Source organism: Phytophthora cinnamomi, assembly GCF_018691715.1.
Source record: "Phytophthora cinnamomi strain GKB4 chromosome Unknown Contig21, whole genome shotgun sequence".
Lineage (NCBI taxonomy): Eukaryota > Oomycota > Peronosporomycetes > Peronosporales > Peronosporaceae > Phytophthora > Phytophthora cinnamomi.
In genome coordinates, this window is record NW_027150954.1 from 1,372,995 (window position 1) to 1,385,221 (window position 12,227).

A 12,227-nucleotide genomic window follows, 5' to 3' on the forward strand; every position below is an offset into this window, starting at 1 on the left:
AGGGGGCATGGGAGCTGTGCACTCCCGTGCAAAGTGACCGATCCTTCCGCAACGGAAGCATCGCACGTTACCTCCCTGCTGCTGGTAACCAGCAGTTGTTGCATTCGAGAGGTCCATTGGTTCTGGACCTCCCGGCCTCGCTACCGGGCGCGGTTGCGGCCTCGGCACGTTCACATGCAGTTTAGCCTGCGGCAGACTAAACTCTTCTTGCATGGCAATAGTAATCGCAGCTTCGAGAGTACTCGGGTACTCTCGGAAGAGATAGGTCTTCACAGGCCCATCTCTAAGCCCTTTCATGAACGTGACGACTTTAGTCGCCTCGTCAATCGGGTTAGTCACGATATTTGATACCAAGTACCGTGCACGCTGCGCGTAAGCATGGACGTCATGCTTACCCTGCTGAAGGTCGAGGAACTCCGCCCTCGACCGGAACTCATTTTGCGGGGGCTCAAACGCTTGTCTGAGCTCCGCTTTGAATATCTCGTACGTGCTAAAGCACGTAGGATCTGAGAGTCGGCGTCCGTACGCCCAACTCCTCGCTCGTCCGCCAAGACATGCCATGGCGAACGCAACCTTTGACAACGGGTCGACGATACGTCGAGCCGCTATGGCTGTGTCGAGCTCGACAAGCCATCGGAGGAGAGGCTCACCCTCTCTTCCTACATAATTGCTCACGCTCAATTTTAATGATTGAGCACGCGGTGTCGTCCCAGACGACGCCGTCACTGAGGAAGCAGCATCGCGCTGCTCCTTCATAATGAATCCTAGAGCAACACCATGTTGCTCCGTCGGCGATAGCGTACGCAGCATCGTAGCTATCGCCGCTTCTCCAATGACTGTCAACAGTCATTGGAGGGCTTCCCACTCTGGGTCAGACAGGTGGGGGCAGTCAGCGCGTGCAACATGCGTTGCAGGCGTATTGGAGCTCACCATGGGCACCTCCGTGCTCCTGGGGTTCTCGGCTCCGCGTTCGTACACCTTGTACGAACGTCACGTAGTCGGTCGTTGGACGGACTACAAGGTGCTACCAGGTGTAGTGGGCCTACTTTGGCTCACTACTTTAGATTACACGTCGCGCTACGTGTATGAGGAAGCGTAGGAGTTTATTAATAATTTGAATTAATTATACTTGAGTCCACAAGTATAATATAAATCAAATAAAACACCAAGTAGCTAGTTTAAGGTAAAATGAGAACTGTATTGTTTGTAAATTGATCTTCCTCAAAAATCTGCTAAAAACTGTTTATCATCTATGAAAGGATTGGCAGCGGCTGGCTGTCAGAGCCCCGCTAATATTCACGTCTCTAATTGGTAGAAAGATGCTGCTTTCTACCAATAGGATGTTTGGGTAGGTGTGGACCACTCATTGTGGTGGCCCACTTCAGTGTATCCATTGGTGTGCCTTACACCAATGTGAGGAAGTATCTAAAACCTTTAACAGATATTATCTGTTAAACCATAAGTGACAAATATCATGCACAAGTGACAGTTGTCACTTGTGACCGTTGTCATTGTTAAAATGAACAGAATACTGTAGGTAACTCTCAACAATATATTACTCTTAACCTCTTATTCCTATGCCTACTACTCTAGGTCCGTGCTCGGTACCTGGAGGCAAAAGAGGAAGTGAGCTCGTCTTCGGACTGAGTCCTCGACAGCTCACTCCTCGGCCTCTTGTCGTCATCGCACTATGGATGGCAGGAAGCTCTCTGCACTATCCAGATCGCAGCTGGCGATCTGAACATTTTCCTCTCGTACTTGCTAATATAAACATTAACAACTTAACGAGGTTTTTCTTTCATTATTCAATTACTCGACTGGCAGACAGGTGTTGCCTGCTGCCATTCTACGAGCGGGGCGCGCGCTCCGCGCCTCCTCATTCAACAGTCATGCACAAGTGACTGTTGTCACTTGTGTGTAACCCGTTACAAGTGCTCAAGGCGTATAAGGTGTATCTCCTACCTCGACTCGAATACAGCATGCGGTTCCTGCGTCCTCTAAGCAGCCAGCTCGATGGACTCGACAAACACATCCAGCGAGGTTTCCGTCACCTGCTTCGACTCCCCGCCGACGCCAACAATGAGTTTCTTTACGCGCCGACATCGTGCGGCAGATTAGGGCTGTTACCACTAGCGAAAATGCACGCGGCGATCCTAGTTGCCTACGGCTGGCAGCTGCTACACTCCCAAGATGCCCAAGTGCAACACGTCGCCCGGGCTCAACTTGGCTTGGTAGTGCGGAAACGCCACAATATTGACGAAACCTACTGGAAAGGAAAATAGGACATGATACTGCAACTCTTTCTGAACAACAAGCTAGCCGAGTCTCCGTACGTGCGGAAGAAACCGCATTACAGTGATATATCCTCGCTGTGGTCGGATATTCAAGAGCACGTGCACACCTACGCCCTATCCTTTGAGACGGCGCCTGAGACGACAACCGTCGCGGTGACATCGGGCCCACAAACAGTGCCCCAGGGGCCGCTACACCTCCGTGTTCCTCACTTCAAAGACTGGCTAGGCCGCAAAACCGTGCTCCGCCACCTCAAGCTGCACCTCAAACTAAAGCACAGAGACCACTGGAAAGCCATGAAAAAGCAGGGGTGCACGGTTCCGGTGCACGGCGGTCGGGGAAGCACGTTCATCACCAACCCAAGTCGCCTTTGGGACATCGACTACACGTTCGTGATGAAGGCACGGTTGGACGTCGTGGATACTAGTGCAGTGCTAAAGCGCAGAACGCTGAGGAACCATGGCACCTGCCGGTACCCGAGCTGCAACCAAGTCGAGACACTGAACCATGTGCTCGAACACTGCCCCGGCACACGAGACATTATTCGGAATCGTCACGACGATGCGCTGAAAATTATTGCTAAAGAGCTGGAAGCCGGGTGACGGACTCCAACTAACGCCTACAACTGCGAATTAATCAAACAGTCCCTGGATTTAATGGCCCCGCTCTTCGCCCTGACATCCAGCTCTACGACAAGGAAGCGCGGACAGCAGCCATTGTCGACCTAGCGGTGCCTTTCGACGCCAACACGAACGCAGAAGGTGGATCTGGGCTGACCACTGCCCGCGATCAGAAGCTGCGCAAGTACAAAATCATCGAGCGCCACCTCAAGGACCGCGGCTGGACGGTCAAGTCGGCGACCATTATCTACGGGGCGCTAGGATCGGTCGCTACGTCGAACCAGAGCGCGTACACTGACACGCTCGACCTGCTAAAGCGCACAGGCAAAAAGCTCGATCGAACTATCTCAATGTCTGTCATTCAGGGTAGCCGTCGGATCTGGCGGTGGCACGCAGCACAACACGTACGACGCCAGAAAACAAGACGCGTCACCTATGCGGAGGTGGGAACCGGGGGGGGATTCACCACCTCAGCGGCGGCTCTCACGGTCAAGGCAGAATTAGGCTCCAAGCAGCCGAATGGGACCCGTCCACTCAGGATTCGCCCAATGCACAGGAATTCCCGGACACAAGTGACTTACCATCGAGCATTAGCATACATCGGTTTCTAACCTGGCAATACACTACCATATACAGGATCATTTCTATAGTACCTTCTATTCTATTCGACTTTCCGGATAGACAATCTCAATAACTTTGATGATCGTATTCGACTTCATTCGTTGACTCGGGATGTCTGTGGTTGCAGTGCTGGGTCCTCTTTTGGACTTGGTCTCCCCCATTGATGAACGTCCGCTGTCGCTATTCCAAGGCAGCGTGAGTGAGTGGAGTGATATGAGAAGTTATTGATCCTTTCTTCTTCATCCTATTTTTTAGTTTCTACTTGTCTAGTTCAAGAGCGTCGCTTCAGTTTCTCGACAACACACATGTCGTGCTCTGCGCCTTGGTGCTCGGTAAGCCATTCACGACATCTTGTAGTAGTCGCTAGCGCAATTCAACACTGATACGCACGATGAAGCAGAGGCCGTAAACTGAATACCGGGCAGTTCATACATCGGTATGGGCATCGTTCGGACAGTCGCGGAGGGCAGACATCTGAGCTTCGATTAGCCTAGAAGTAGCCGCATACGTACAGTAGCTATTTCTACTTTGAAATGGCGATAAGCATATCCGTCACTGTCAGTACCCAAAGGCTCAACTGTGGTATCGGGAAATGAAGCCGAAGCCAAAACCCAAAGGCGGGACGAGGGACGAAGAAGACTCGAGGCGCCGGCGTTAACTGGCAAGTCACAACCCATCGCCAGTCATTGGCCTAAACTCCCTGATCGCTGATTGGCCTAAATAGGCCGGTGACGATGACTCGTCGACGGTCCCAAGTCAAGAGCGGGCGGTTGCAGCTCGCTAAGTGCGGGGCGAACCTACTGACAAGATCCGAACTTATGAGTCATCGGCGCCTGTCCCGAGTCGTCGGTGGCGTTTCAGCGGCCGTTTCAGTCGTCGGTAACGCCGCCACGTCGCAGAGAAAGCGCAGAAGAGTCGTGAGTTACAACTGGCGGTCCAAAAACGGACGCGTTTATACTTGATATTTGTATTGATCGATAGGAAACTTAAGAGAAGACAAGATAAGCCTTCGGGCAACAATAACAGAACAGCTTTTCCTCCCAACCACGCAAGGGCGACACCGGTGCCTGCGGTGAACGACCTGCAGCTCAAGGTAAACCTGGTAGGTAGGATTATGACTGTCGGTGGGCACATCTACTAGTGTAGCGTGTGTTCATCCCTGGCAGGGCCAAGAGTTAGTGGCCGGTGTATTGGTAGCGACGAGTCGTCGCCAGGAACTGGAGGAGCGAGAGCGCACTCCATTTATTTCTTCCCGCCGGAGTATAGCTCCGGCACCCTCGTATCACGTCGTAAAAGGCCGGGATCCTTCCTTCTGAGGGCCTGCGAGGTATATTTTGTGTGTGAGAGCGTGCTAGCCTTTGCTCGTGGCTAGTGACGCTGAGTCTTCCGTCGGTCGACTAGCGGAAGCTCGGTACACAGGGGAAACATCAACCCGGTGCAAGGGAAAGTTCCTGGGCCTTCAGGTTCTAACCCTAACAAGCTCATTGAGTCTTCGGTGACTCGGTGGGTGTTGTTGGTGGGGAAAGTGTGCCATATATAATTTAGCGCGTGTTCCTACACGACACAACCAACCTGTATACCTTGGCCCAAACAAGCACCTCTTGGAAACAGGATTTTCGAGCAAACCACAATCGCCAAAGTAAGGTGTTAGTCCCTCGGTTTTCCGTAGCCGGCCGCGGAGTCTGCCTGGATAGCCGTAACCTGCGGCCACAAAAACGCATTTGTACTGTAAAATTGTGTGATGCACACTCAACACTATTATTGTTATATCATCATTTAAAAAAGATATATAAACAATATTCGTTTCTATTGAATACTATTGCTTACAAACTAATAATGATGGGTAAAATAAGGAATTAATATTACTGTAATTATATGTATGTGGTATAATGTGTGAGTAATTTTATTCGTCAATATTTAATCCCATAAATTGGTAATTTTATCTACTAGACGTAGTAAAAAAAACTGAATTTGTGCTACAAAAGCCAATGACGCTTAGAGTTGTGAATGGATTTTTATTTTACGAAAACGCTTGAGACTAAAGATTGACGCGTGTAACGAGCGGCAGCAACGGGTAACGGCTTCGAGTCGCGGCAACGTCGGCCTCACATCCGCTGGTCCCACCCGGGCACCTGCGCGACCCCTGTCCTGTCATACAACGCGACTACAAGTGGTACAGCGCCACCGACCCAACGACCCGCCTGGGAACGACTCAATCATGATGGGATCGACCCTTGTTTGGTGAGGTCATCGCTCAGGGAATTGTGACGTGCCTTGGTGCAATGATCTCTTCCTCACGACTGGAACCACAACACACCCCAGAGACAGCGCCTACTTGCACAACGGACAAAACTTTTAGCCATCCCCCTTTCAGTGAGCAGAGGCAGTATCGGAGCCAAGATGACGCTACCCCTTCGAATGAGCCACCCGAGCCAATCAGGCGAGATGTCGGTACACCGGGCAATGAGACCGTCGGTGTCTCTGACGTCACCATGAGCGACGCCAGCGATGAGGACATCGCTGACGAGGTGGACGCCACTGGTGAGTGGCTTCTGCAATTTGATGGTGGATGTCGTAAGAATCCCCATCCCGGTGCCGCGGGGCCCGTGTTGTTCAACCCAACAGAGGTTGTAGTGTGGACATGATCATTGTAAATGCCGGGCACCTCGGAGACCAACAACACGGCGGCCTATACTGCGCTCCTACTTGGCGTCCATGCAGCAGGCGATCATGGTCCCCATCTCCTCTGCATTGAAGGCGATATCAATCTCGTGATCTAGCAAGTTCGAAGGCGTTACCGAACAAAGCCTTAGCGCGCTGCGGGCGTGTATCAAGACTGAATCATGACGCTCAGGACACTACTCACTGCATCAAATTGACCGTCATGGGAATGGACATACTGACAATCTCGCTAATCGAGCACGCGACAGGAGCAGCACCCGCACCAAATGTAGCGTTTACGCGACGGGAGTAGGTTGCCCGTCAATGGAAGTTCAGCCATGTCGTCCAGCGGACGCACCAGCCGTCACAAATCCTCCCCGCAATCCCCACCACTCGACCAACCTAGGACGTGTGATGTACCTTTGAGAACAGATGACACGGAAGCGGGACTCCCAACGACGGAGAAGTCTATCCACCGACGCAGCTCAGCGCTGGCGTTGCCTCCAATCGGCGACCTGGACGTCGGGCTTGCGTTGACGACCAGCGCCGTTGCGTACAGAGGTGTCGATAACACCTTTGACGTAATCGGCTGCGGACCGAAAGAGATGACGTTTTCGTATTGTGTCTGCAATCATTGCGAGCACTCTGTCATGGTGACCACGAATGGCCTCGTCGTTACCCATGCAGTGACCGATGACGTGTACGGAATTTTCTTGGTCACGGCATTGGCAGTGATGGCAAGTGGCATAGCTGCGGATTTGCATCCGCTTTAGGGTCGCTCGGGTTTCCGTTTCGTTGAGCCGAGCGCGGAATGCGAAGCGGTAGTCGACATCGGCTAGGTTGCTGTGTGCCGCCATGAACGCACTGCCAACAACACCGTGCGCTCGAGTCGTGCGCCCCTGGTCTTTCAGTGCCTTCCATAGCCAAGCTTGACATGCATTTTGAAACGACGCAGCACTGTTTTGGTCGACAGCCAGCCGTCGCGGTGAGGCACGCGCAATTGCAGATTCTTGTAGTCGTCGAGCAGGTTGGGGGCGGCGTCAAATCGAAGTCTATGCAGCCGGAGCGCCTGCTGCACGCTGGTCTGGAGCCGATGTCGGCGTGGCTGTGCTGATTTGTCGCGAACGGTGACGCATCTAGAGCGCCGTTGAGGAACTGCATCACTGCGTCGCCCTCGCAGTATTTCCAGTAGTCTCAGTTGATGTGGAACATTTACGCACGGCCAGCATCACTTTTCTGCGTGCAACAGCTCGTACGATGGAGTCCGGCGGATGAAACATTTGAAACGCGCGGCTGAGCTGTAGTGCTACATAGATCGACCAACGGCAAAACGACCAGTCCACCCGCAGCCGTCGGTGCAAAAATGAAGAGCGCCGCGGCCGAACGCGGCAGCCTGAGGAGGTGTTTGATGCGCTTGGCCAGCGATTTGTCGAAGGCCTCGAGTTGTGCTATTGACGGTCGTACGTGGCGGAATACGTAGTCGATTTTTGGGTACCGGTATGGTTTGAGCACCTTCACAATTTGTTCCAGTGCCAGTCCCAAGTTCACGTGGGCGTCCACGTCCTTGCGCAGTCCAAGTAACTTGTCATCCAGCTGGACTTGATGTTGGCTATGAGCCATCCCTTCACTCTCACCGAGGTAGCGATAGCCTGCGCACTCGTCAACTGTTCGTATCTCGTCACCCTGTAGTGTCAATTTAACGGGTCGATGGATTGTTATTGTTCGAGGTGGTGGTGGAGGCTGGAGTAAAGCGCACTTGGGCGGATTGTCTTGTAGTGTCGTCCACTTCAAGAAGCGGCGACATCATGAAGCTCAGGGATTCCCTTTGTCGTCTGACTGAATGCCTTCCAGTCGTCAGTGCAAGCCGTGCACATGGTCGTAATATCTGGGACGACCGACGCCCCTGCGTCTGGGACGGACTGAAGCGCCTCCAGTACCGGTACCACCGCTGCCAAGAAGAGGTATGGGCTTATTGGACTGCCTTGGTAGACCCCGAATTACCTTAGACGAGGTGGAGGAGCAGTTGAACCACTTGCCGCCTCTTCACCTGGCCTTGACGGCGTGGGTGACGCAATCTTCAACAATTTGCGCCGCAACCGCTTCTGGCCTTGCTGGCTGCGTTTAAATTCGGTTGGCAACATCGCCAGGTGCCTCGCTACTGGGCGTCGTGCGACTGATGCCAAAAATAGAGTGACCCTATGCACCCCGGGAATTGGCGTCCTATCTGTCCGCAACAGGCAATCTACAAACTGTACGTGGGAACCCTGGCCCAGAGCTTTACGCGCTGGATGGAACAGAACGGACGCCATACCGACGCCCAGAAATAATTTCGCGCATTCAGTGGATGCGCAGATCACAACTACATAGCCGCCGCTATGACTGCCAACGCCAAACGAAAGCGTAAGGCACGGTATGCCGTGTGGTACGATCTTCAGAACGCCTTTTGGGAGCGTTCCACATGCCATGATCTGGTTCGTGTCGGAAAAATTTGGTGTGGCACCGTCGCTCCAATGCTCTCTATACCGATGCGGCTTTCATTATCTCAAACGCAAAGGGCGGTAGCGCTACGCCAATCAGACAGCGCATCAGCGTCTTTCAAGGCTGTCCACTCAGCCTTCATCTTTTCACGGCCGTCCTCATTCCGTTGTTGCTAGCGCTGCAAGGACTCCCGGAGGTCGGTGTCCAACTGTCCAAGGACGACACACCGAGCGTCACTGCGTATGCAGATGACCTCAAAGTGTTCAGCAGCAGCAGAGTGTGAATCAAGAACCAGCACAATCTTATGCAGCGTTTCCTGAAATGGAGCGGGATGCGCGCTAACCCCGCCAAGTGCAGCTCACTCGGCGTGGCGCCTGCTGTCACCACGGTCCTCAAGCCCGATAACATTAAGCTACACATCAACGGAGAGGAAATCCCGTCGATCTCGATGAGCCAAAGCTACGATTATTTAGGCATCGGCGATGGCATCAACCATGAACCATTCCGCCACGACGGAAGACAAGGAAGCTCTGACGGACAACATCACGACTGACGAAATCGAGGACATTCTGCAGATCGTGTAGCCGTCCTCCAGTCCGTGACTCGATGGGGTCGATTAGGGTCTGGAGCTGCTATGGCGAGTGCTCGCCGGTATGAAGGTCCCGGCGAATTTTCTCCAACTCCTCCAAGACATCTACCACGACAGCTTCTTCATTGTCACGAACTGGGTAGATGAGGACAACACGGATCCGATCCGCCAGGGATGTTGCGCTCAAAAATGTCGTTCCGTTGCTGCTGGTAGAGCTTCTACTTCTTCCAACGCCGCGCAGCTCGGAAGTCGCTCCCTATCGGTGCACCTGCCTGAACGCCGGCGTGCTCGGGGTTAACCCCAGTAAAGAACAACCCGAGGCCCTCCGTCGTGATGGGGCACCTGGTACTCGAGGTCGCCAGTTTTCGACCGGCCGGTGGCGCAGTTGGTGAGTCGTGACCTAGCTTGGCACTTTCTTCCGCAGCCCAAGGGATGCCTTCGACACAGTCTTTTTCACCTAGCCGAAAGCGGCCACAAGCGTACTGGCACCGAATAGCCGGGCGAATTCGGTCAACCGTCCGTCGCGCCCGCTTGACCGAGACCCAGTCGTTCGGCCGGTGGCGCTGTACCACTTGCAGTCGCGTTGTATGACAGGGCAGGGGTCGCGCAGGTGTCCGAGTGGGACCAGCGGATGTGAGGCCGACGTTGCCGCGACTCGAAGCCGTTACCCGTTGCTGCCGCTCGTTGCACGCGTCAATTCTCAGTCTCAAGCATTTTCATAAAATAAAAATCCATCCACAACTCTAAGCGTCATTGGCTTTTGTAGCACAAATTCAGTTTTTTTAACTACGCCTAGTAGATAAAATTACCAATTTATGGGATTAAATATTGACGAATAAAATTATTCACACATTATATCACATACATATAATTAATATTAACGGCACGCGTAGAGCCCATGTTTTACTCTTCAGGTATCATACAAGTAGGCATACAGGTATTGTCCAGGGGGAAGGTATTTCGTTTTCATTACCGTCGTTTTTCTTTTTGCCTAACAGCCATCAATTGGGGAGAGAGGCATCAAGCCACGTGGCTCTCGTCGTGTCGACCGCGGAGAACCGAAGGCTCTCAGCTATGGCGCGCACGTCCAAGACGGCGCAGACCAAGGCCCAGATGGCCGAGCAAGCTCGTCAAGAGGAGGAAGCTCGTCCGCAGGTAGCTTCCGCGCGTACAAGATCGCAGAAATCCGAAGCTTTGGCGCGTACACGCGAGACCCGTGCAGGACTTGTTGGACCTCATGCACCTGCTTCATCATCGCAAAGTGACGATGGTGATACAGAATAGATGGACACAGGGGGGGGAAGAGGCGGAGGAGGAAGAGGCGGAGGAAGAGGACGCTGGGGAGGAAGACGTGGAGGAGGGGGGCGAGGGACGAAGACAAGGGGGAAGATGCGGAGGGAGAAGGCGCGGTGGGAGAAGACGCAGAACGGGAGGAATTTGCGCCAGCCTCTTCAGCTTCAAAACATGGACGTAAATCTGGACGGAGACCTGGACGTGAACCTGGAAGGAGTGTTTGCGCTAGGGACAGGCAAGATAGGAAAGGTCATCGCCGGGGCAAGAAGCGTTCAGTATCAGATGTGGAAGACGAAAACTTGGTGCACGTGCCTGCCTTTCAGGCTCAACATCATTCGTGGGCGTTCCTAGAAGTCAGCTTGCAGGATTACATGGAGAAACCCCATCAGAATATTGTGATCAAGGAAGTAATCAATAACGCCCGCCGTAACGCGGATCTCCGTGAACGGGTTCGCTACCAAGGCCGACCCGATTCAGAGATCCCTCTTGTTCCTACAGAATGGGGCCGTTCCAGAGGAAGTATATTTGCACACACGGTGGTCGGTGTGCGAAAGATCGACAGGGAAAAGAAGTTCACACAAGCTTCTCACCACGGAGTGTCCGTTTCAGATGCTTGCCCAAGTCAACAAGCGACGTGATGGAACGTGGTGTATTATGATGAAGCGTGAATCTACCATCACAACCATCCTGTCTCCAAAGATATCTACCTGTCTTATCCAGGTATACGCCAGGTTCCGGACGACTCGCCTTTGATGCCTGGGATTGAATTGCTCGTAAAGGCTGAGGCTGGAACGTCAGGCGTGTACAACTATCTTCGCGAGAACTCAAATCATCGTGTAAAAATGGATGACGTTCGTAACCTTATCACAAGGATGCGCAAGCAAGGCAAGTCGTGTACAACCGAACCTGGTGCAAAATGTGCTGACTATTGTTTGTGCCGTATGAGTAGATGTTCAGCTATCGGATGACGATGCAGCTGCTGAATTGATCGTGGAATTCAATTTAAAGTCCCCTCTAAATAGGTCATCGGTTCACGAAAGTGCGCAAGGTGAAACTTGTGATAGTGATGGTGATAGCCCGAACGCTGTTCCATTTGATAGTGTGAGTTACGACCTTTACAAACGATTTATAGACCAACTTCTCCCGGCCCTCCCAGCAGCATTTGCATGTTGCTGGGAATTCAAGCGTGTTCCTCAAAGTTGGTCACTTGGAGCGGTTCGGCTAATTTTTAAGAAAGGGTTGTGAGATGGCCCGAAATTGGAGGCCAATCTGCTTACAGCATGCGATCTACAAATCGAACGCGGGTGCATTAGAAAGGCGCTTTATGAGGTGGTTAAATGCTAATGGGTGCCATGTCCCCGCTTTGGATGGTTTTCGATCTGTTAATGACTGTGCAGAGCATAATTTTGTGGCTTCGACGCTGAGTGACCAAGCGCACCGAAAGCACCGCGAGGTTAGGATTATTTGGTACGATGTTAAGAATGCCTTTGATAGCGTGTTGCATGACCTGTTGTAGTATGTTTTGGAGTTGCTGGTGCCCACCCCTCATAGTTTGTTGTCAGGGCATCTATCACAAGACTGTTTTTGTTATTGCTAATTGGATGGACGGACTGTCTGCGCCGATGGCACTGCGCGTCGGGGGAGAGGGGGGGCAAGGCGGTCCTTTTAGTCCG

At 52.7% G+C, this 12,227-nt stretch overlaps 1 protein-coding gene across 1 annotated transcript; it reads left to right on the forward strand.

Annotated features, from left to right (window-relative positions):
• Positions 1 to 2,285: 2,285 nt before the first annotated feature.
• On the forward strand, positions 2,286 to 2,894 carry IUM83_03675 (reverse transcriptase; the record flags this gene model as incomplete). The annotated part of the gene is made up of 1 exon (XM_067927701.1): positions 2,286 to 2,894. The coding sequence occupies one exon, from the start codon at positions 2,286 to 2,288 to the stop codon at positions 2,892 to 2,894; it is 609 nt and encodes a 202-aa protein (XP_067795291.1).
• Between the last annotated feature and the right edge of the window lie 9,333 nt (positions 2,895 to 12,227).